The 24,325-nt window shown below is 52.2% G+C and overlaps 3 protein-coding genes and 1 long non-coding RNA gene across 8 annotated transcripts in view; 2 read left to right on the top strand and 2 right to left on the bottom strand.

The window, feature by feature from the left end:
- Picot (putative inorganic phosphate cotransporter protein picot) overlaps positions 1-24,325 on the bottom strand; it is a 50,164-nt gene that overhangs the window by 25,749 nt on the left and 90 nt on the right. The window contains exon 2 of the mRNA XM_076814861.1: positions 8,595-8,656. Within this exon, the coding sequence (XP_076670976.1) occupies positions 8,595-8,656 (62 nt within the window). The remainder of the gene's footprint in view (positions 1-8,594; positions 8,657-24,325) is intronic.
- On the top strand, positions 26-5,177 carry LOC143370145 (protein PTHB1-like). 2 transcript variants are annotated; one of them, XM_076814844.1, is made up of 11 exons: positions 26-471; positions 574-662; positions 1,143-1,817; positions 1,929-2,059; positions 2,426-2,600; positions 2,665-2,913; positions 2,975-3,214; positions 3,658-3,953; positions 4,056-4,226; positions 4,304-4,441; positions 4,531-5,177. In XM_076814844.1, the coding sequence occupies exons 1-11, from the start codon at positions 197-199 to the stop codon at positions 4,768-4,770; spliced, it is 2,679 nt and encodes an 892-aa protein (XP_076670959.1). In that variant the 5' UTR covers positions 26-196; the 3' UTR covers positions 4,771-5,177. The 2 variants fall into 2 exon arrangements, with proteins under 2 accessions (XP_076670959.1, XP_076670958.1); XM_076814843.1 differs by having other exon boundaries at positions 2,423-2,600.
- On the top strand, positions 13,741-24,310 carry Cv-2 (crosveinless 2-secreting protein). Of its 4 annotated transcripts, none has more exons than XM_076814854.1 (12): positions 13,741-14,077; positions 14,190-14,208; positions 14,359-14,504; positions 18,054-18,139; positions 19,073-19,175; positions 19,663-19,839; positions 19,921-20,103; positions 20,642-20,901; positions 21,010-21,169; positions 22,438-22,625; positions 22,713-23,107; positions 23,167-24,310. In XM_076814854.1, the coding sequence occupies exons 3-12, from the start codon at positions 14,405-14,407 to the stop codon at positions 23,420-23,422; spliced, it is 1,908 nt and encodes a 635-aa protein (XP_076670969.1). In that variant the 5' UTR covers positions 13,741-14,077; positions 14,190-14,208; positions 14,359-14,404; the 3' UTR covers positions 23,423-24,310. The 4 variants fall into 4 exon arrangements, with proteins under 4 accessions (XP_076670969.1, XP_076670968.1, XP_076670970.1 ...); XM_076814853.1 differs by having other exon boundaries at positions 14,353-14,504; XM_076814855.1 differs by having other exon boundaries at positions 13,741-14,081.
- Positions 19,922-20,727, bottom strand: LOC143370154 (uncharacterized). Its single transcript, XR_013085563.1, has 2 exons — positions 20,597-20,727; positions 19,922-20,161 (listed from the first exon to the last, which is right to left on the bottom strand). It is a non-coding gene; the product is annotated as an uncharacterized LOC143370154 (long non-coding RNA).

Here is a 24,325-nt window from a genome sequence, read left to right as displayed (position 1 = left end):
GCGGTTTCACGTAAAACGTTCTCGTGGGGACACGCGCGCGCGCATAGGGGTAGGTAAGCTGAATTAATAACGGTCATTCTACCTTCTAACCCGATGTTTTGGAGTTACGATGCCATAGCAACGAAAGGTAGGGGAGCCGGGCGCGAGCTAGGCGCATATCGCATTCCACTCGTAGAGTGGTGGAGAACAGCGAGCAATGTCGTTGTTCAAGACAAAAGAGTGGTGGAGAACAGCGTGCGGATCGAACGAGACCTTCAACGGGCACAGCCTGCTGGTAACTGCGTTGTTTGGAGAGGAAAAGAAAGACGTGCTCGTGGTGGGAAGTCAGGATGGTTACCTAAGAATGTACAGTCCCTCGTCGCAGTGGGTAGAAGAGACGAAATGCCCGACCAACTATAAATCCACCGACTCGATGATCGAGACCCGAATCGGAGATTGCATCGTGGATATGAAAACCGGGAAATTTGTGTCGTGAGTGTCGACATCGGTGGACTTCACGAACGCTCGCGGATTTAATTCAGTGCAATTCATTTAAATGGAATGGAATGGAATGAAATGATTGGTTGGTTGCAGAGGCTCCCAGAATCTCCGGCTGGCCATATTAACGTCTTCGAAGCTGCTCGTTTACGACCTGATTCTAGCGAATGAATCCACGGAATACGGTTTGCCCCACTCGTTCTTTCGGAACTCTCGCACTCTTTATACTCTGTTCTCTGTTCTCTATTCTCTATTCTCAGTTCTCTGTCCTCTGTTCTCTGTTCTCAGTTCTCTGTTCTCTATTCTCAGTTCTCTGTTCTCTGTTCTCTATTCTCAGTTCTCTGTTCTCTATTCTCTGTTCTCTGTTCTCTGTTCTCTATTCTCAGTTCTCTGTTCTCTATTCTCAGTTCTCTGTTCTCTGTTCTCTGTTCTCTGTTCTCAGTTCTCTGTTCTCTGTTCTCAGTTCTCAGTTCTCTGTTCTCAGTTCTCAGTTCTCAGTTCTCAGTTCTCAGTTCTCAGTTCTCAGTTCTCAGTTCTCAGTTCTCTGTTCTAAATTCTCTGCTCTCTGTTCTCTAAGCTCTATTCTCTATACATACATACATGCATGCGAGCACGGGCAGGACGATGCAGATTCCTGGCGTGATTATTCTCAGCGGTTTCGACAGGTGACCGTTGCGACTTGAAACTCGCGTACGAGCATTCGCTGCCGCGGTTCCCGGCAACCTTGACGACGGGACCTTTCGGCGGAGTTCGGGGCAGGGATTTCCTCTGCGTGCAGTGCTTGGACGGGACGCTTCTCTTTTACGAGCAAGAGGTGTTTGCGTTCAGCCAGGTTCTGAAGAATAGATTGCTGCCACAGCCGATAGTCTACGTATCGCGCAACGACTTGTTCGTCACCGCCAGCTCTTCATGGTTCCTCGAGTGTTACAGGCACGAAAGCTTCCTCCACAGTCCACGCGCTCGATGCGTTCAAATTGAAACTTCTCCTCCGAGACTCGACGCGCGCTGTATACTTCGTAGGTATCAAAGCATGGCGGAATCGGCGAGGGGCGAGAAACCTTCCACGACGAAACGCGCGGATGACGATGACGATGACGACGATGACCGTGCTAATGTGGCTGGTGTGGCCGGCAAAGGACGCGCCAGCGTCGAACCAGACTGGAGCTACAATATCGGGGAAGCGATTCTCGACATTCAGCCGGTGACCTTGAGCAGCTTCGAGGTTGGGATCGTGGCTCTGGGCGAGAAGCACCTGTACTGTCTGAAAGACAACTGCTCGTCGGTGAAATACGCAAAGAGGCTCGAGTACAAGCCGCTCTGCTTTCGAGCTTACGTTATCGGTACGTACCGGAACCGCTGCTAGAGGATCGATGGCAGCAAGTACAGCGAGGCGTTTAATTAGTTGGAACGGGCCAGAGTACGAGCGCGTTAATCGATCGCGATACTTTCAGAGCCGGATGGGAAATTGATGGTGGTAGTAATTGCCGACACGAGCACTCTAATGATTTACGAGGGCACCACGCTCAAGTGGTCGGCGCAGCTGCCTTTCGCTCCGGTCACCGTCGGCAGGGCTCAGCTTCAGGTAAGGATCTCCTCGCTGCGCTGCACCGCATCCTCCGCCGCAAAAATACCAAGTAGGTACCGCAGCTACATGCATACGCAATCTCGGTCGAGCTCCATTCGCTAGCGAGAAGCGAGAAGCAAAGGTTCGCGAGGCAAGGGCAATAGGAGGGCGAGCGAAGAATAAACGTCGCCTGTAATTATCATCGGAACGTTATCTCTCGGTTATCGTGGCGCGCAGTGACGAGCAAGGTTACTGTCGATGCCTTTCCGGAAGATAGACCACCAACTGCCCGGTTAATTGGCTCGATAACGAGAGACGTTAGCGATTTGCGCGTGAATTACGCGACAGGAATTACGAAGCGATAGGTTGGACCGTTTTCAGCAGTTGGAGGGCGTGATCGTGGTGCTGTCGGAAGACGGCCGACTGGAGGCTTGTTACCTGGGCTCGGAACCGGGCATGTTCGTCGCGCCACCCCTGCATCCGAGGGGGTACGATTACGCGGCGGCGGAGCAACAGCTCGCGGAGCTGCGCTCCCAGCTGAACAGAGGCAAAGACACGGGTGAGATTTCGGGTTCGACGCAACGTAGGTACCTACCTGCTTGATCGATGGAACTGCCCAACAGAAGATCGAACCAGCGACGCGACCATGGACGCGGAGCTGATAGTCTCGGTAAACGTTTCGCCGGACCTGGAGGCGAGCCCGAGGACGGCGGACGGCGTCTCCGACGAGCGCACCGAGGAGCGGCGATACTGTGCGTGCAGAGTCGGCATTGAGTTGTCCTCGTACGCGACTCTCCGGGACGTTCAGATTTCCGTTGACGTGTGCAAGCCTCTGGTCGTCGCACCGGACTTTCACGCGCTGCCGAATCTCTGTAAGCGACGAAGTCGGTCGCGGAACAGATGGGTTACGAGTTACGAATGAAATTTTTCCAGGCCAACGACACCTGGTAGAGACTTGGGTTCGCGTGGACGGCGACCTGCCAGCGATATCCTCGGAGATGAAGGTGGTGGTGACCTACCGGACGGACACCGGTAATCTACGGGTGCTCCAGCGAACCGGCCAGCTGCCGTTAAAGATGATGCTTATAGGTTGCTCGCCCGAGAACGCCACCACTTTTACGACTATCCTGAAGCGCAACGAGCCCCTCGTCGGCCTCACCCAGCTATTTCCCGGTAAAGCCGTCGAAAATTTGGGCGATCTATCGAGCTGCCCTCCCCCCAATTCCTTTGCCTTCTTTCGCCGGTCGGCCCTTGTCGAAAATTACGGGGAGCAGCCGGAGAACCGCGATTGGAAGAATCGGGAGGTTTCGTCTCGTGCGTGGAGCCCACCTACCACCTAATGCGACGTTAATAGGTATCGTAAAAGCCGGCCGTCGCGCGGCGCGGCACAGCGTGGCGTCTTGTTCCTTTTTCGGTCGTTGGATGCGCAGCTGGGCGCATTCGACCGATTCGTAGCCGTGTAATTTATCGATGCGGCGAGATGCTCGTCGACTTTCGTTGACTTAATCGCGGCGAAAAGGAAAAAGTAGAGGAAAAAGAAGGGAGAGATGCGTACCTACTGAGGCGGTGGTTGGTTGTGGGACCCGACGCGTCGTAATTGCGGGGAATTCTTTCAGAATTCACAGGAGAACAGCTCCAGCGACAAAACTGGAACGCGCTGGGAATGCGACCCGCGCACAACGGGCGCAACGGGCGCGCGGTCACGATCGTTTCTGGCAATGCGAGCAATCGGTATCGAGTGCAGTCCACGGACGGGCTATCGACGACCTTGGTGGTCCAACAGCTGATGGACAGACTGAAGGGCAGGACCACGGGGAGTCTGACGGCGACCATCGGCCAGAATCACCTGCAGTTGGTGCACTCTCGGATAGAGGCTCACTTTCTCGCTCGACGAGAAATCGACAGGATAACGGTGCGTTTCTTTCGAATCACGTCCAAAGCAATCGATCGTCTCTCCTCTGTTTGTCCAATCTTGCGAAAGGGATTGCCTTTGGTTTTCACTTTTCGGGGCTAGACCGAGATCGGGCTACTCACGATTCAACTGAGAAACATCGAGAGGAAGATGCTGCGCGCCGTCAGGGAGAGAAACGGCAGATCTCTGGCCGACACTGGTTTGCCGTTCCTCATCGATTCCACGTACCGGGCGACCTTTGTTCGCCTCGAGGATTTCGCCAATGCGCGAACGGTAGGTATAATACGTCAGTGGATGACGCGGGATGGCTTCGCTGGTAAGCTATCAGAGGTATGGCGTGGTTATTACAGAAGCAAGGGCGAACCGGCCACGAACTTTGGTGCAGCTTGAGGCTGTTGCTTTTGCTGTTGCGAGTGAACACGAGCGAGGAGAAATACGCGGCGATTGAGGCAGCGATAGGTTTCGAGCCGCGGCCGTGCGATCAGCTGGTAAGCGAACCCGCGACAAGTGTTCCTGGACTTTCGCTAAACTTGCTATAAATCATCTGATCCGATCGCGTTGGCTGGGCCTGTCCTAGAACTGGGAAGAAATCGCCGACGCAGCGCTCGTCACTCTCCTCAGATTCGTTTCGAAGAAGCCCAGTCTCTCGGAGACGAAGCCATTTTCGTGGAATACAGTTACACCGATGACGACCAGCAAGGAGCTGGGAAAGCTGAAGAAACGTCTGGTTCACGCGATCGAGCGGCTCGACGACACCAGAGGATCCGACATTGCGGAGATCGAGGCGGGCGACGGCCAGGATCTCGCCTCCGTTTAACTCCTGGCAATCGGTGCTATCGGTAGAGCCGTTTGCGGCGTGCCACTTTAACAATTCGTAAATCTGGAAGTAACAGGTGAATCAGAGGTGAGCTACCCACTGCGCACGGCCCAAATTCGGCCTCTTCGACTCCTTAGTTTCCCGCGTTCTTTCTTGGATGGTAGGGTAATTTTATTTCGCAGTCCGCGAGCCGACAAACCCGATATAACTCGTAGCGTGCCGCGGCTAGAATCGCAGTAGTGATTCATTCTGGCGCCGCGATTCTGCTTTCCCGAGGTTAATTAATAGAAGGAGCGCGAGTCCAGCTCTGTCCAATAACAGTGCGCCCTTTGTTCGATGATTTTCTTACGGTTACGCTCGAGACCGTTGCAGATAATGCGTGAAAAATATCGTAGGCGACAGAACGGTTCCGCGACTCTTTCAAGCCGGCGCCGAGCCGCGCCGCGACAATAAACGATTGGATAAAGATTCCGCCTAATTGATTGCTCCCTGCGGCCACGACTCTCCTGTGCAAGAAACTGGCTCCATCTGCATTTAGGAGCGGGGGCGAACGGTTTATCGCGGTAGTGGAGCTTTTGTTCGAGGCCGATTCAAGGAATGAACGATTGTCGTCGGAAGCGGCGCGTTAGAGGAAGCACAGCATCCTCGATGAGGCATCGAGTGACAAATGCACGCGCCAATTCTCTCGCTCTGTTCGCTGTAGTTGCTAGCGCTGCTGCTACCGCTGCTTCTACTTCTTCTTCTTCTCCTTCTCCTCGACTTGGCTTCTTCTAGCATCGCTCTCTCGCTTCCTTTGATCGCGCGTCCACCGCTGGCCAGCGTTGCGCCGCCACCACTTTTTCATCTTCTCCCTCCTCTCGTTCCTCTCCATCTGTTTAGCCGGACGAGGTGTCTTTGTCGAGCGCGGATTACGTGGAAACTCGCCCGCGCCTTTGTAATCGAGCTTCCCGGAAGAAAGAACGATCCGAAAGGATGGCTTCGCATCCCGCGGTCTCCCGGGACTCTAGAACGATTACGGCTGCGCGCCTGTTTTGCGGCTCGGCGGTAATCTCCGAGATGCGCGGCGATCCTCGGACCCAGCTATGCCGCGACTAAGTAGCTACATAAATTGGCCGGGTTTGGGCAAGTTTCGAGGAGCGTTTTCGCGTCCCGTCGCGTCGTCTCCAACGGCGATAACGGCTCTACCGCCTCCGGAAGCAATAATTGATTGCAACCGCTTGCTAATTAGTTTACCATACCGATAAAGGCTGCCTTCTTTGTCTCGACGACGCGCGTCTCCTCCCTCCGGTCTTTGCCTGGCTAAAGCAGGATACGTGGTTTCCGGAAACACGATCGAGATTACGCGCAAATCGTACGCCGCAACCTTCCTCCTTTTACGCTGGAGAGATTGCGTCGCTGGAGCGGCAGCTCTCGGCTTCGACGTCGAGGGGCACCTGTGTTCTGGTGGACGGAATACAAATACAATGTGTTTCGGCGGAGGGATGCTCTTTCTTGCTGTCGGCGCGCATGATTTAGAGGCGGACCACCTCGCTAAATTCTCCATCTCCGGGACCACCAATGGAGCTGTTCGGAGGAGGACTAACTCACCGTGAGAACGGTAATCGGGGATAACGAGGCAGCCGTGGGGCCCGCGCGGTTAGGATCCTCTCAGGACTTTCGTTCCGACCAATTACCCCGCTCCTCCAGACTCCTACCCTAAATACCCATTGGCTTTCTTCGGAGGTCGATATCCGTCCGAGTCGACCACCGTACCCTCGAACCCCTGCCAGTCAACCCAACGCGATAGCGCGTGCACCGCTCCTTTTCCATTTTTCATTTACCTGACGTTGCCAGCATTACCTATCTCCGAGGCACTCGTTGATGCGCCAACTGGCTCTCCTCGATCTCGTTCTCGTTTTCGTTCTAGTTCCCGTTCCCTCTCGCACTCCTTCTTCGTCGTCCACGACCGTCGGAAAATTCCGCGGAAATGTGATTCGCGACGAGTGCTTTCCATTCGGGGTCGAAACAGAAAAAAAGGACGCTCGCCGTAATGGATCGCTCTAAATGATCCAGAAGGTGACGCTGACAGAGAAAAAGCTGAAGTCTCGGCACGGTCGTGGTGACGCGAAAATCGTTAAACTCGCAACGACGGTCGCACGGATGAACGAAGAGATTGCCGAGACTCGCGTTAATCATTCGCTTCCGCGACCCTCGCAAAATTTACGGCGCGTGCACCGTTTAAGCCTCGACAGCGAGCGCGTACGTTGCAGAGCTGACCCACGGCTTTCGTTGCTGCGAAATTACTCGCCAAATTTTCGCATAGACGCGTAATAAGTAGAGACCATGGTATGGTACGTGTAGTAAAAAGACACGTGTACACGGGTACACGTGTATTACATATATCCGTACCTCGATCCGTGTAGCTTTTAGTGCACGGGTACCCGTGCACTATTTCACGTGTATTTAAATACACGTGTATCAACGTATTTGTGTATTTTCATCAGAATTGGGCATTAACTACAGGAGAATGGGCAATGGCGGTCACTTAAGCAATAAGTGTAATAAAACCGAGTGATGTCTTTCAATTTTAAGGATTATCGTTGCGTCTAAAGAGAAGCTCGCTTATTACCAGTAATGCCTTAATTTCTTGTATCAAAATAGGTAATCGATTAAATAAATCTTGTTAATTTTATAACTGTGTTATTAGTTACGATCTGAAAATTTGTAAAACCATACTTTCCGCATATTATTCTAGTAAATATATTTAAATACATTAATTCTTTTATGAATTTCGCAATCCCCCAGAGTTCTGGGATATCTATAGATATTAAAAATCAGACGAATCAAAATACGGATACGTTAATATGCGTGTATTTATAAATACACGAGTATCTAAATTCACGTGTATTTAAATACACGTGAAATAGTGCACGGGTACCCGTGTACTGAAAGATACACGGATTCAGGGACAGATACGTTTAATACACGTGAAATAGGGATCTCTAGTAATAAGTACATACTACTGCTACTTAGTACGCGTAGATTTAGAGGAATTTCGCGTTGAGGAAACGTACCAGTGTCTCGCGGGGAGGCCTGCTCTCAGCGTTCTCACTCGGTTTATTTAAAATATAGATAGATCAAACAAATTCGGCATCCACTCGGTAGCATTTATGGCAAGCGCAGATGGAACGTTTCCCCGGTATCGGTGCAAGTGGCAAGATTCGTTATGGATTCTTTCCATCTAGACGAGAACACGATATTTCACCCCGATACATTCCGGCGAAATCCAGAAGGGGGACTAGCGGAGAGTCGAGAGCAAGCCGCTCTCGTCCGCTGGAGGTTTCGCCTGGACGAAAGGCTACGAAAGGTTGCGAAAGGCGTTTGGCGCGTGCGAAAGTGCGAAATCGTGATGCGACCTTGCCGCTGGCGAGCCGCGCCAGCTCGCGCGCCAATCTGCCTAGCCGAGCGCCTTCGATATCAGATATGCAATCGCACCTTGCCTCCCTGCCACCATTCGATCCGATAGCTCGCATTGCTGCGACCTGAACGCTGGATCGACGATCTCTACGTTGCCACGTTCAATAATGCATACCATATACCTACAGCTATAGCTAGATACGCGTGGCCGCGCGCGCATTCGAGATGCATGTGACTATCGTAAGCATTCCCAAGCATTCTACGGAGAGTCGAGAACAATTCGTAGTAACGAACAAGTAAGTCTGAATGCGGTTCGTTACACGGGGAAATAAGGATGGCCAAGGGGGAAGAAGATTGAGGCAACGATGCTTTTCTACGCGACCTCTCGCTGCTTTACATTCTTCTACAAATTACCGTAGGCGACTCACCGATCGTCGTCGTCGTCGTCGTCGGCGCCCACGTTCGGCTTCCGCTCTGCTTCGTCGAATCGCTGAAACGAAGGAAAATATTCCTAAATAGGTAGAATATAGGTAGCTGCAGCCGTGTGATCGGCAACCGAAGGGAAAAGGAGCGATCGTGACGGTGAGATTGCTCCGTATCGGCCACGAGGCGAAACGATAGCCAGAGGACGCGCGTGGAATTCAGCCGACCTTGCGCTCGTTACTCGAAAAGAAAGCAAAAGTCAGTACGTAGGTACCGCAGTGGTAGGTTGTTTTCGTTGCGGCCGTCGCACTACTTTGCGCGTTAGATCACCAGCAGGCACCGCCCTGAGTAACCGTTCGCGGAATAGAGTTGACGTTTGAGCGTAACGCGGTTACCGGATCCCCCATGCTCTCGACCTTTCGAGCGTCGCGAACAAACCGAATAGACGCTGCATCGGTGCTGGTATGGAGTAGTATCGGACTTGCCGCATTCTTACTTGGACTCGTCCGCGGTAAGAGCGCGCTTCCACGAAGAGACCTAACGAGCCAGGTGCTCGTTACCAACGGTCGCGCGAGATGCTCTGTGCCGTTCATGCTCCGAACAGTCCAGAGAAACGAGGTGAGAAGAGAAGTGGAGTGGAGAGGAGTGGAATAGAGTGGAGTGGAGTGGAGTGGAACGGAGCCGAGTGGAATGGAGAGGAAGGACGGCAAGGGGCAGCCGAGATAGACGGAGAATAAAGGCCAAGTACCATCGATAAGCATCTTCGATACGTAGGTAGGTATATACAATAGCCAAGGGAGTAATGCGCTCCGTCTCTGTCTCTCCCTCTAACAGCTAACTCTACTGTCCGTCGTAGAGTCGCCCCTCCGCTACACACCCTCACCGACCCAGTGGACCATGAAAGGGAGAGACGCATACCTTCTGTCTTTTTTTCCAATCAATCGAATCGAATCGGATCGATTACAAACTCGTTTATGGTATCGTGGTTTAATACACCCGCGTTTATCTCGCGAATACGACTATCGAACCGGAACACCATCGATAGAGCGGCCAGTTTTCCAAATACCTATGGTGACTTCGAGGCTTTCGAGTAGCTAAAGTCTTCTCTGGGGGATGCGTTTCCCCTCGCGATTTATACTTTCGACTTGGAACTGTTGGTAGATAAATTGTTCCTTCAGCCGGACGCGACGCCAAGATACTCCTGGCTCCTGGCCGCCTTCGCCTTCGCCTTGCATTCTTTTGTCCAGTTGGGAGGTACGTGCGCAGGTGCAGCTACGCGCACATCAGTTTTTCGAAGTGTGCATTTGCGTAAGTACCTGCCTACTTCTCAGTAGCGTGGATTTCTAGGGTTTGCTATTCTCTGCGAATTGACGTTCGACTATAATTAAATTAGTTCCATCGGTATCGCGCGCGCACAGCAGCGGGATCGAGTTGGAACGTCCTCCCTCTCTTGCTCGAAACCTCGCAGTTTCGCCTCCGCCGTTCTCTTCCCCGGCTGTCCGAGGGAACCCACTCTATATCAGCGGCTACTGCCTCCTCCTCCTTCTACAACTTCTCCAGCTTCTCTTGTAGCTCCACCGCCGCCGTAGCCATCGCAACCACCACCTCCACCATCGCTGCCTCTCGACGACCATCTCCGTCGTAGCCACCACTCTCGAGGTTCCAACCGCCTCTCCCCGCTATACCCCTGGCTGAACCACCGGGACGGGAAGCTCGTTACTCGACAGGCACCCAGTGGTGGAAGTCGCAACGGAACTTTAGTGCAGCTGCGGCGAGCAGCTGACGCGGAATCGTTGCTAGTCGGTGGTTGTGCTTGTACCTGTGCTTCTGCTCGCGAGGCGAAAACGCAGCGTCGATTTCCTCCGCGAGCGCGGTGAAACGCGACGATTGCTCGAAACAGAAGGATCGTGCGCGAATGAGCGAGTGAGTGCGTGCGCGTTGGATCGGAGAAACTTGGCGATACCGAAACGGAAGACGTGGTTAGAATAAGTCTAGAAACGGAGTTTCCTACCCGTCAAATGAACGGAGCCTCGGCCGATTGCGGCCAAGAGAAAGTAGCCTCGTCGACGCGTAGCCGCCGAGTGTCGCGAGACCCTGCCGATCTTACGACCGTGGGACCGTCGTCGTCGCCGTGGTGGCCGGGCACGCGGTGTGTTCCGTCGATGATTGACGGTACGACGACGCAGGAATCCACTGCGTTGACCGAAGGAAAAAGAGAGCCTGGAATATCGACACGGGTGAGTGGAAAAGATCCGAGCGATCGTTTCTTCTTGGCCAGCGGGCCCGTGGCGACGTGGACCCCGCGACCGGCTCAGCCACGAGCCACTTGCCATGAGAAACCGAACGCAACGAGGAGGTCGCTCGCGCGTGGTATTTCCGTGACAAGAGGGCAATAGGGCAACAGGGCAAGGGGGCAAGAGGAGAAGCGAGCGAGCGAGCGATCACGATCGAAGATCGAAGGCAGCGCGTTGCCGTCTGACAGCTGAGTATGCGGAGCTAGATGTCGCGAGCTGCGCTCAGCGGCTATCGGTCAATCGGATTGGTTTCGGATCGGCTTGGATCAGATCGGAGTGAAGCGGATTGGAAAGGAGAGGAGAGGAAAGGCTCCTTCTCTGTCTCTCTATTCGCGACTATCCTCGCCCACGTCGAATCGCAAAGTAGACGTCTATGTACGTCCGTACGAGCTGCATACCGACGCGTGCCAGCGCGTATAAACGTACGCGAGGCGTCCAGGTCGCGCGCGAGCAGGCCCTTCTCGTTCCACGCACCTGTTCCGTTGTTGTCGTTCCGTCGTGGCGTGGCGCGGTGCGGCGTGCTTGCACGCGACAGCTCGTGCCGCTTACTTCCAGTTATTTGTCGAGAGCCGGTCTCTCCTGCAAGCCTACCGAACGTCCCATCTCTCGTTCACGGTTCTCCACCGACATCCACCGTCGTTGACGTACAGTATTTATCCTTGTCGCTTCTTCCAACGGTTGCCGCGACAATTCGAACCGTCGCGTCGCGGTTGCAACGGTCGATCGATCGATCAACAATGAAACCAAGGCAGTCGTCGTTCCGGGACGCTTCGAGTCAAAGTCGCTCGTGAGTCGCGAGTTTTCCGGTAAACACGCGCCCCAACACGCGAGGTCGGATCGGATTCTTCTCTCTTCCTTTCTCCGCAATCAACTCTCGCTCGTTCCAGTTCTCTTCTCCTCTCTGTGTTCGCGACGTTCCTTTCTGCATCTTGACTTCGCCGAGTCGTCTAATCGCGTTTACGCAAAGACTCGAAGACTCAATACCTCGAAGATCGCCGAGAACTACGTAACGAGGTAAACAAGAACGTTGGCGGTTTTCAACGAGCAAATCTGGGTGCCCGAAACTCGCGGCTTAGCCAGGGAACAGGAGGATTCTTTGACAACAGTCGCTCGTTAGAACTCGATCGTTTCTCTGTTTTCCGTTTTGTTTTCCGCCCGCCTCCCCCGAGTCCGAGCCAGATGGTTCGTTGCCGTAAGCGCACGTGCCAAAGCGGAGGCGCCGGCGCGTCGCGTCGCGGCGTTCTAGTCGGTGATTCGGTATAGAGTACGTATAGAGAGAAGAGAAACGGCGGAGCCAGAGGGTCTACGAGAGTCGCAGCAGATTCCAGAGAGCCCGCGGGTGTTGGAGCGCGGCCTCCTCGCGAGCCTGTGGCCCTGCCGTCCACGGTTTGGCGGCAAGAAAACGAAACGAAAAATATCTCGAAACCGAGTGGTGGTTACGGCGCAAACGTTCGTTCCGCGTACCGCTCGAGGCTTGCAATCCGATTCGTATGGTAGAAGCGGTTTACGTAACGGCGCTGGGAATCGAAACAACTTTCCAGGCGATTCCGATTGACATTGCGGCGAGGAAAAGTCGTACCTACGGTTCGCTTCATTCACCTGATTCACCTGAATCGCGACATCCAGTGCCCGTTCTCTTTCCCTCAATGTCAGCGGCGACATTTGCATTTTGATCGAGTGGCGGCGATTCGCGAGAACGTGATGTTCAGCTCGTTGTTTATATTGATCGGGGATCGGTTCTCTTGGCGTTGCTGAACGCGGCGCGATACGACGTGACTCGACTCAACTCGACGCGGCGCCGTCGAGTCTCCGCGCGCGCGCCCAGTGAAACCAAAAAGTCGCAACAGTCGGAATACTGGCCGCTGGCCCAACGGACCGACCGTCCGACCTTCTGCTTCTCCGCATCCGTCGTCGGCCGCATTCTTCTTCGAACGCCGAACCGACCGACGTAGCATTATCCTCTATTCCGAAATCGGAGATAAACGGAACTCGTCTCGTCCATTAGGCTCGGGGGACGTGGAACGCGTTCCGCGACTGACGCAACCAGAGATGCCATGGAGAGGCTGGCGGGGGTCGGATCAAGCCGCGCGCGTTCTCGCGGACACGATGACGGAAAATTTCGCTCGACTTTCTAGGCTCGGTGCTCGTAGGTTTGGCCGCATTTTTTCCAGCCGTAGGAGAGGTTCGGTGGCGAGCGTTTCGCACGAGATTATATGCAAATCGCGGATCGCCCCCGGATGGCGTCTCTTTGCGGGAATGCAAACACGACGCCTTGGAGAGGAATGCCGGTGTTTGTTTCGCGATCGACGGGTCGGGAAGCCTTCGATCCTAGCGAGCGGATGAAAAATCCCGCCGGCTCGGTCACGCGATTGCGAAACCGCGCGCGCGCGCGAAATTTTCCGAGGGCCAGCGAAATCGCTGACGAGCTTCTTTCGTTGCGACCTATCCGACGAATGCGCGAAAAGTGGCGGGCGTTACGCAAGCCGACGCAGCATTGCGAGCATTTCCCGAATAGCGGTTTCGCGAAGGGCTGACAGTAAAAATCGCGTTTGCGGAAAAGACGGAGGAAGCGGTGCGGCGACTCGTAACTGCGCCGTCTTTCTTAGAAGCACCTCGAACTGGCTATTATGGATTTCCAAAGAAAGATTCCGTAGCTGGCGCGTGACTCGTGAAAATATACCGAGATCTAGCACAAATATACTCATGGACGGAAGGTTACGACAATAATCCTCCGTGTGGTCGATCGCGCCGCGTTCGCGTTGGCGCTCGCTGGCTCCTTTCTTTTTCGCGTCCGCGAGTGTTGCTACGTGGTGGGACGGGAGCGCGATCGCGGGGCTGCCGTCGCTGCAAGGGGTAGCATAGTAGTTGTTGGATCGTGTTCCGTTCCGATTAGGAAGGAACGTGATCGCAGCCGAGCCGAAATTTCCCGCGAATCGGCCGCATCGGCGTTAGCACGGGGTTAAAGTACTTGTAGCGGCGAGAAGATGAGCCGCAGTTCGTTGCGAGCCGACGATCATACCGCGTTGCCGTACGCTGGATTTGCACGCGTAGCTACGTATTTATAGAATCGTCGCGTTAACGGGAAACCGGGTTCGAGTGAGTATCGGCGTGAAAAAGGCCAAGCAAAGGATAGTGGAGGAAGCGGGCCAGCCAGCGCGAACCCAACACTCGAAGACTGAAAGCCTGATAGCCTCGTAGGTTCGGTTGATACGTATCACGTAGTACATAGAGGCGCGAGGACCTCTTTCACTCGGGTTTGCTCGGCCCTGCGATCCTTGATCGATACTTTTGCTTTCTCTGTTCTAGTAAGTGGTCGGTGTCGAAGGTAAAAACAAAGGCAAAGGCAAAGACAAAGTCAAAGTGAAAGTCAAAGTCAAAGGTAAAGGCAAAGGCAAAGGCAAAGGCAAAGGCTAAGGCAAAAGCAAAGGCAAAGGCAAAGGCTAAGGCTAAGGCTAAGGCTAAGGCTAAGGCAAAGACAAAGGCAAAGGCAAAGGCAAAGCCGAGGGGTAGCGGAGACGAAGATGGAGTTGACGCGATTACCTTCCACGCGGTTGGCCCTAGCTCTGGCCTTGGCTATTCTTTCGTCAGTCGGTCGTTGCGACGCCTCGGAAAGTATAATAGGTGAGTTCGGCAGCCGTTTGCGGTCTCCATTTCGCTTTCGTTTCCGCGTCTTTTTGCAAATCCAGAGACCCTCGGGAAAGGGTGCGGGCCAGGGTGGGATCGCGAGTAGAAGCGAACGGATACCCGAGTGAACGAGGCAACGACCGACACGAGGCCTCACCGAGAACCTCGAGCTGCCGAGCCGCCGAGCCGCGCCGATTCACGAATTCAGAAACCATCGGTCCGGCCCGATCCGGTCGCGATTGAAAGTCAGTCGCGCTCGCGTCCGCGCGTTCGCCAGCGAGCTGCGAGGCGCGTCACGCTCCATTTACGTGTTTTAAACGCTCTATTCTTAGTCTATCTCCATTATCTGCCGGTCTATTTGCGCCTAGTCGGGTCGAATCTCGACTCGATGACTCGAAAGAGCAAGTTGCCGGCGCGGCGTATCGCGCGGATCGGTGCAGCGGGACGTTCGCTCCGCTCCGCTCAGTTTTCCACTTCCGGTCTGCCCAGATCGCGCATCGCCGATCGATCGACACCCCAAATCTAACTCGTCGCTTCGTCCAAGCTTGCACCAGCGCGGGAAACGGGAACCGAGAACCGCGACATCCCTTCTCACCCGACCGCGTGGATTTACGGCGCGACGTCACACTCGAGTCTATTTCCGAGTGGTTGTTGGTGAGCATCGCGCGGGAAATCGCACTCGGCCCAACGGCCAGCGGATAGCACCGACAAACGCGAATCCGAAAGGGCATCGCCGTCCGGCACGGCTGTTCCACTATAAATCTAAACCTCTTTCCGGCCAAATAGACGCGTTCGTCGGGTCGCGATATCCCCAAACGTTTTTAGTAGAGACCACGGTATGGTACCTGTAGTAAAAAGACACGTGTACACGGGTACACGTGTATTACGTATATCCGTACCTCGATCCGTGTAGCTTTTAGTGCACGGGTACCCGTGCACTATTTCACGTGTATTTAAATACACGTGTATCAACGTATTTGTGTATTTTCATCAGAATTGGACATTAACTACGGGAGAATGGGCAATGGCGGTCACTTAAGCAATAAGCGTAATAAAACCGAGTGATGTCTTTCAATTTTAAGGATTATCGTTGCGTCTAAAAAGAAGCTCGCTTATTACCAGTAATGCCTTAATTTTTTGTATCAAAATAGGTAGTCGATTAAATAAATCTTGTTAATTTTATAATTGTGTTATTAGTTACGGATCTGAAAATTTGTAAAACCATACTTTCCGCATATTATTCTAGTAAATATATTTAAATACATTAATTCTTTTATGAATTTCGCAATCCCCCAGAGTTCTGGGATATCTGTAGATATTAAAAATCAGACGAATCAAAATACGGATACGTTAATATACGTGTATTTATAAATACACGAGTATCTAAATTCACGTGTATTTAAATACACGTGAAATAGGGATCTCTAGTTTTTAGGTACCCACGGGTGCCTCTATACGTACGATAGATGTGCACCTACTTTGACACAGTCAGTCCGGTCTCGCGATTAGTCGCAGTCGCGGAATTTGCTGCGATTCGTCGAACGTTTGTAAGCAAGGGATACGGACGAAGCGACCGATGTTATATCTACGTAGGTAGCTTCCTAGAAACTAGCGGCGTGATCCGCGATGCTCTTGATCGTTTGCGCGCGACGCGCGAGGATAGGTACTCTTTACGCGTAGAGGAACTCGTGGTAATATGCCACGGTTAACTTTGAAACGCGATAACTCGCAAGTGTAAGTGGATACAGGGAAAAAGATAAAACCGTATGAAAGTCTAACTATTTCCATGTATCGACTAATAAGTAGAGATATGTAAATTTTATAGTTCAGTGAGAAACGTACAAATATAAAAGTCCTCGAAAGTGGCATATTACCCAAATCGTGGGTAAATATGCCAGAAGCTATGAAGTGCGATATAATCACTCAAATTTTTCCGGATCAACAATATTTTAAACTGTTCAAACTATTAGTAACTGATAATAAATATTTGAACTCGATGAAACGTAAAATATATTTGAAAAATTGCTATTTCTTACAAACTGAACAGACTCCAATCTCTACGCAGTCTTCGTGGATCCACAAGTTTTGCAAGTAGTTTTTATCTACATAGTAGTAATATTTGCATTCTCATAATTTGTTCAATATTGTAGTACGGGCCTTCTTCGCTATTCGAATGGCTTCCTTTAAAGTTTTATCTGACCAAACAGTACGGTTTGAAGTTGCTAATACAAAAAAAACTCGATGGCATTAAATTAAATAGAAAGAGTTATAAAGATAAGTCACAAGTGGCATATTACTCCAGGCGCCATAAAAAGAAGGGTTGAAAATCTCTGCACAAAGTACCTAGTTTTATCGGATGTGTGAGAGGTTACAAAATTTGTTTGTTAGTATACTCTATCATAATCTATCGAATTTTTGTAGAACTGTTCGCAGAAATGTAAAAACAAAACTTTTATAATTTACCACGATTTACTGCAAACAAAAGAAGGTAAAAGCTAAAATCTACTATCGTCTTAGCAGTTACGCTAAATTGAACGGAATTAGTGGAGATGCAACGCCGCGTGTGCGTTGTTTAAAAAATGACTGCGAAGTGGCATATTACCCCGAGTTACCCTAACCGTAAAGCTAAAGAGGCAGACGATTCGGGGCGGCAGAATGGAAGGGAAACGGGGAAGCGAGAGAACGCGAACGCCAACGCCGCGTCCTTTCTCGCTCGCATTCCTGCGCACTTGAAAACAGGACAAGGGGACACGTAGAAAAGGGAAGAGAAAGGAGAATTAGAAACGCCGCGGATCTCCCCGCGTAAGGAACTTTTCATCTCGATGAAACGGTGCGTCAGGTTTTTCACTATCGGGCGTGGAATTTTCAGCAGCAGAGAGAGAGAGAGAGAGAGAGGGGGAGAGGGAGAGAGATTGAAAAAGGTGGAGAGCATGTGTGGCACGTTTTAAAGAAAGTTGCTTAAAGTGTGCAGGAATACGCGCGCGAGGGAACCGAGAGGGACGTTGACGATGGCTTCGCAGACCTAGCAGCGGAGATCGTTTACGATGGATCGTGCTTGGGAACAGGCTGGCCGTACCGTACCCATCACCGTACCGATCTCTCGTAGATTTTTTCGCGCTCACGATCACTAGGCTGGCCGGATCGAGATTCGGATCGAGATCGAGATCGAGAGTGGGTCTCGAGACGGGAAAACACTCACGTAAGTAGTAGTAGCAGCAGTGGCAGTAACTGTTACTGCAGTTTTCGATTGGACGATTCCGTCCGTCGCGCTTCGTTCCCCTGGAGTTTCGTGGTTGCGCGCAAGAGTCGCGGAACGCGAAGGTCGATCGTCGGAACGGCCGCAGCCATATCGTTCCATCTCGTCGCGTCGCGTCGTTTCCGGCATCTCGCGCGGATTATCGGCTCGCGAAATCGATATCGCGCAACCGCAACTGCGACTGCGACCGCGACCGCCACCACGGCGACGCGTATCGGCCGCCAATCCGTTCGCTCGACATTACCGGATTCTTTTCCCACAATGATTCGCGTTGCGGCGTCTGATTGCAGGAAGCCGAGAGACTTGCGACATCGAGGGAGAAGACTTTACCGTCGACAAGATCCCGAACACCAAGTGCTTCAACTGCATATGCAAGGTAAAAGGAAGAAGTCCGGGAGGAAAGTCTACCGGCGGCAGCGCCGGCCCGGCTGGGTTCGAGAGGTCGAACGGAAGAATCCGAGCAGTCGGACGCGCGCGGACCCCGCGATAATCCAAAGACTCGCCGATACTCCCGTGGAAAGAAGAGTGGTTCGATAGGTCGTCTCGCATGGCGATTCGAGGCGCGTTATCTAGACCTATCGGTCGCAAAAAATTCTTCCAAGCACCGCACGTGAACGTGGACGTGGCCGCCGCCGACGACGACGACAACGATGACGCGCAATGTTAGCAGAACTGTCGGTGAACCGGCAATTATCTGCGCGTTTGGTTCGTTGACTCGTCGACTGGTCGACTCGCCAAGAGATTTCAGTTTCCTCTGGTTGGACGAGCGGCGGCGCGGCGCGGTGCGACGCGGATCGAGAACCGAGCCGCGCCAGCTGCGAGCGACACAATTATTCGTTTGCTCGGTCAATCTAGTGGGATATCAAAGACGATCAGGCCATAAATCGAGGGATCGACCGACCTCGAGGACGTCTTGAAAGCTCGTTTCCTTTCGCTTTCGCTGACGGACAGCTGGGGCAAACGAACGCCTTGTTTCGTGTTTGCTCCAGCACGCCTTCACCGGCCGTAATCTTGCTTATTTTCGAGAGCCCCGACCTTCTCGCGTTCGCTACACGGGCACCCGTGACCCGCGTTAAATTGCTTTACGCAATCCGCTCGCGAGATAAGTCCCTCGCAAGGGTTTAATTATAGGTCGCGATAAGCAGCCGGAGAAATAATTGCACCGGAGCTGGCCGCGATAACCGACTGGACCGAGAGCCGAACCGAACCGAGTCGTTGCGTAGCGCACAGCGCAACACCTCGGTTAACGATTCTTCAAACCCAACTATCTATGTACATATACACCCTGCTCTTTTTGTCTCTGTCGCAGAACGGTTTCGTCGAGTGCAGGAAACAGCAGGAGTGCCCTAGCATCGAAGGATGTTACACCTTGTTGGAGCCGCGCGACGACGAGTGCTGCCACAGGTGTAAAGGTACGGAAGAACGAGGTCGTGAACGCTCGACGCGATCCCCAATTCCCGTATTCAACGGGACGCGACGCGGCGCGAGCGTGACAAAGGGAAAAGGACAGAGTTTGAGCGGGCGGAATGACCGAGGCGGAGCATTGTTCCCGGGGCACAAAGCCGCTTCTGTTCCTCGATACGCCGATACGCCGATAAACCCGAGGAACTTGGGCATCGCGCATCGGCGCGCGCGCCCGACTGTTTACACCGGCCGCGGCAGCCTCTTTATCTCTTTCTCTATTAATTATACGTTCTCCGTGACGCAAGCCCGTTCCTATTCCCGCTACCAACCGACTACGAAATTCGCCCCGCGAGGCAACGTCGCGAGTAGTCTCGCCCTCTTCTCTCGGAGTTCGAACCAGGCACTTTTCACCCCTCCGCTCTTTCGAATCCACCCCATCGACTCGAGAGCGCCGGCTGTTGGCCACTGAAAAATTTCACGATGTTTGGTTGAAAGGATGCCTGCGAAACGGAGTGTACCACGAGTCCGAGACCGAGTGGACGGAAGGAAACGACCCGTGCAGGATCTTCGTTTGCAAGGCCGGAGTGATCAGCGAGTCACTACTGCACTGCTACACGCCATGCTCGAAACCTATACCGGCCGCGGCCGGCCAGTGTTGCCCGGTGTGCGTGGGTACGTACCGCGAACCATGAGTCCATCCAGTACCTGTGTATACCTACTACCTATACGTCCGTATGTATTTTTCTCGCACAGGCTGCCACGTGAACGGACAAATGGTCACGGCAGACAGATCGGTGACCACCACCGAGGACCCCTGCGTCACTTGCAGATGCAACGGGGGCCGGCTGTCTTGCGCCAAACAAGCCTGCCCTGTGCTCCACTGTCCATCCTCGCGGATCGTCCACGATCCCGGCGAGTGTTGCCCGCGCTGCAGAGGTAGTAACCCGGTACCATTTTCTAGCATTTTCTACTACTTAGCCAACCGGAGTAGATTCTACTGTCCAGATAGCTACCCACCAGGGGCAGGTGGTTCTTCTAACCCCTGTACGGGCAGTTGCGTTCCCGGTGTACCCGATTCGCATCAGGACGGGCATGCGATTTTATGCAAGGCCGTCCCCGGCCACCAGAGCGTCCCTGGTGGTCCTGGGTGAGTGCATGCACCCCAAAGAGAGCAGAAGATAGCCAGGGACTTAGTCTGGTCGCGAATGTATTATATTCCTCGTGACCTGGCATCCTGCTCAGAGAGTAAAATTCCTACAGTGGACGCCGTGGAGTCAAGCGTGGTCCTTCTCTGCTTTTTCCGACCCGGCCCTGGCGGGGTCGCTAGTCATGTACCGCTAATACCACCTTGCAAGCCAAATGCTCGTATAGGCGAAAGCCTGAGGTAGAGCGCGCCCCTTTTGGGCCAAGACGGCTGTACTAGATATACTAGATGTCCAGATAGCTATTCTACGATTCATCGTTGATCTCACAGGCAGCGGAAGGTACCTGTCACCGCCTAAAGGGGCCTGCATGCTAGGCACCATGATCTACAACTCCGGCAAGCAATTCTACGTCGACAAGTGCACGCGGTGCAGCTGCTCAAACTCTGCCGTGACCTGCGTCAGGGAAACTTGCCCGGTGCACGACTGTCCCAGCGAGCACCAGATCGTTCTGCCCGGACGATGCTGCCCACAGTGTCCCGAGGTCGAGGAGGTTCGACCCTCGTGCACCTACGCCGGCAAAACCTACGGGGCGAGTATTTCACCCTACGCGTCACCCATACCGATTTCCGATAACGAAACAGAAGCGGACGCAACGACGCCGACGGTTGGTTTAAAAGCTCTGTTTTGTCCTAGGCAGGATGGCGAAACTTGGAAGCTTGATTCCTGCAAGGCATGCGCTTGCACACAGGGCAAAGTGCGATGCGCGATGCCGATGTGTCCGCCGTTGAATTTACCCTGTCCGCCGAATTCCAAGCTGGAGCATTCGGAGGGCCAGTGCTGTCCACGCTGTGTCGAAAGTAACATCTGTTTTTTTTTTTGTTATATATGTTTAATGTACAATATTACTTGAGTAGTTTGGATCAGTCTGGTACCCGGTGCGGCGCGACGAAAAAGAAAAAAATTCTGTAAAGTTGCCCCTAGGCCCTTGGACATGTACATAGTTACTGAACATCTCGCGAAGTAGATTTTATATAATATCCACCAAGTTATTAAGTACATTAAAAAATATGTCAAACAAAAGTTGTAGATACAGATAAGGAGCATCTTTTACGTTGTATTAATTTTTCTCGCGCGACAAACGGTTTTAAAAAACAGTCCGAGAAACTAAAAGGAAAAATTAACATTTTTTTTTTATTTACCAAGGCGAAGAAAAAAATTGTAATTTTTATTTTCGAGGACTATTTTTTAAACATTTTAGGCGGAGCATATATCGAGATATACCAAAAAGATAAAAAAAGATTTCCATATTTTCGGTGTTTGACATGTCACGAGCTGTTTCCTGAAAATTAGGGACCGAAATTCGCAAAAATATCGAAAATATCAGAAATGAGGTATTCAAATGCATTTTTCTCGAAATCACGATTGTCAAACATTTTACCCACGATTACTCAAAAACTATTCCACCGACTTACTTCAAATTTTGCATGGCTATACGATACGCAATTACTCACACTTGTCAGTTTTTTAAAAGTGCAAGATTTCAGGTCCGATCTTTTTAAAATTTTAAATTTCTTACGAAAACCAAAATAAATGTCTATTTTTCTCTTCAATCCCAAAGGTTAATGCTGTTACCAGCATTGTTTCTGTCACCCATGATCATACTTCACTTTTAACGACTATATCTTCGATATTTTGCAAATTTCGGTCCCTAATTTTCAGGAAACAATCATAATGTCTCAAACACTGAAAATAAGGTTAAAAAATATTTACAATTTTTTTTCTTCGCCTTCATAAATAAGAAGTGTTCGAGAAGGATTTAAACTTTTTTCGAAACCGTTGGTCGTACGAGAAAAATTAATTAGTACAACATAAAAAATGCCCCTCCCTTATCTGTATCTACAACTTTTGTTTGACACATTTTTTTATGTAACCAATAACTTGGAGGATATTAAATAAAATCGACTTTGTGAGCTGTTAAATAATTATTCACACGTTACAGATTTTTTTTATTATTTCGAACTATTCGGGGGGTGTCGCAAAGAAAATGTTCCCCGAAGAAAAAAAAGTTCCACCAAGATTAAATAAGAGTCACTCTAAAATATGCAGCATGTGTTTTGGTGTGCAGGCGACGGGGTGTGCACTGTGTTCGGGGACCCGCATTACCGCACGTTCGACGGAAAGTTCTACAGCTTCAAGGGAGCGTGCAAGTACCAGTTGGCCAGCGATTGTTCGGGGCACGCGTTTAGCATACGGGTGACCAACGACGCCAGGTCGAGCAGATTCTCCGCGTGGACGAAAACTATCGCCATGAAGGTATCGAATAAAGCTGTCCGCGAGGATAGCGGGTGCCGCTCGCGCGAGTAACCAGCTGACCAGTGTTTCGTCATTTTCTGTCCGTAGGTGGGCGAGCTGAAGGTGAATCTCGGCCAAAAGATGCGAGTGAAGGTGAACGGGAAGAAGGTGGAGGTGCCGTATCGAGTGGCCAACCGATTGGAAGTGAACCGAACGGCCGACAGCATAATCGTAAGCACGCAGATTGGAATCAAGGTTCTGTGGGACGGGATCAGCTTTCTCGAAGTGTCGGCGCCGACTTCGTACAGAGGCCGACTTTGCGGTCTCTGCGGCAACTTCAATTCCCTGCCCAAGGACGACTTTACTAATCGAAGGGGCAGACTTTTGCAAGACCCCCAATCGTTTGGACAGTCGTGGGCCGTGGGCGCAAAGAAGAGCTGCGTCAGACCGAAGCCGATGAACCTCGACCGGGAGAGGCGTTGCAGAGGACGAAAGGATCATCGGTAAGAGATCGAGCAATAAAGTGTAAAGTCAAAAGTCTAAACGCGATCTGGATACGCAGGTTGTGCAACCGGCTGAGGTCGCAGATATTCGACGCTTGTCACAAGAAGGTGAACCCGACCATGTACTACAAGGCTTGCCTGCAGGACATGTGCGAATGCCCCAGCGAGAACTGCTACTGCGAGTCGTTCACCGCGTACGCGCACGAGTGCAAGAGACTGGGCATTCAGCTGCCGCACTGGCGGAAATCGACCAGGTGTCGAACCGGTTGGGACCAGCCGTTGGGGTCAGCGTCGCTTGGTCCGCGTTTGCCTTGAACACACCCTTTCGAGTCCGAATCGCCGGCGAGGAACGAGGACCGAGGACCGAGGAACGCATAACCTCCGCGCCGACTCTGCTACTAGTCACCCGAGAGTACCTCTCGACCGAGAGTTCCCGCGTGTTCGCGAATTCGACGATCGCCTCCACGGGCGATTCTTCTCGAGGCTCGAAAGGTTCCGGAACTTCCGGAGCACCGTGCAGTATTTCGGCCGATGAGCAGGCTCGCGGCATAGCATCTATGTATGTAACTATGTGCGTCCCAGGGTAACGCGATCCGACGCGTATCGATACATTTTCCTTCTCTAGATATAGGTATAAGCATAAGCGAACCACGCGTTAGAGTGCGCGTAGGTAGGGTAGGTATGTTACGCATCGTACGAGGATGTCGCGCGAATCCAGCCGAGAACGGGGGATCGAGTTCTCCTCGACCCCGAGGCATCGGTTTCGAGCCCTAACCCAAAACCGCCGCTCCGCGCCGAACCTCTCCATCGATAAAATTCGACATCCTACGCGGGTATCACGTATCGTCAGCGACGTTGTTTGTACATATACATACATGGACAGAGTCCAATTGCGCCACTCGCGACGCGTTCCTATTCCCATATTCTCGCCCTTTAAACGCGTCTCTCTTCGCTTCACCTTTCCGCGTTTCTCTCTATCTCTCTGTCTCTCTCAGCCTGACCCTTCTTTCGTTGCTTATCTTATCTACTAAAACTGTACATAGCGCGAGCGGGAGCGCAGGACATAACCGTCAAAATTTCGCGAAGGTATCGCAATTACTACACCGGATAGTCCAAAGCCTTAGCTAATTTTTATCGACTGTAGCATAGAGATACTCTGATGTGGACCGAATACGGGCGAAATAAATGACTTATATATTCGTAGACTTGGTGGTCTCG

Source organism: Andrena cerasifolii, chromosome 6 (assembly GCF_050908995.1).
Source record: "Andrena cerasifolii isolate SP2316 chromosome 6, iyAndCera1_principal, whole genome shotgun sequence".
NCBI classification, from domain to species: Eukaryota; Metazoa; Arthropoda; class Insecta; order Hymenoptera; family Andrenidae; genus Andrena; species Andrena cerasifolii.
The sequence above is the reverse complement of the archived record's forward strand: the minus strand, read 5'-3'. Positions and strand labels throughout refer to the sequence as shown.

Excerpts from the sequence above, each read along its gene's own strand:
- LOC143370145 (XM_076814843.1), top strand. The coding sequence starts at position 197 with ATGTCGTTGTTCAAGACAAAAGAGTGGTGGAGAACAGCGTGCGGATCG. Across the intron at positions 2,060-2,422 it reads TCGGCAGGGCTCAGCTTCAG|CAGTTGGAGGGCGTGATCGT; the intron begins GTAAGGATCTCC and ends GACCGTTTTCAG. Across the intron at positions 3,954-4,055 it reads GAGAAATCGACAGGATAACG|ACCGAGATCGGGCTACTCAC; the intron begins GTGCGTTTCTTT and ends TTTCGGGGCTAG.
- Cv-2 (XM_076814854.1), top strand. The coding sequence starts at position 14,405 with ATGGAGTTGACGCGATTACCTTCCACGCGGTTGGCCCTAGCTCTGGCC. Across the intron at positions 21,170-22,437 it reads CTGTCCACGCTGTGTCGAAA|GCGACGGGGTGTGCACTGTG; the intron begins GTAACATCTGTT and ends TTTGGTGTGCAG. Across the intron at positions 23,108-23,166 it reads AGAGGACGAAAGGATCATCG|GTTGTGCAACCGGCTGAGGT; the intron begins GTAAGAGATCGA and ends CTGGATACGCAG.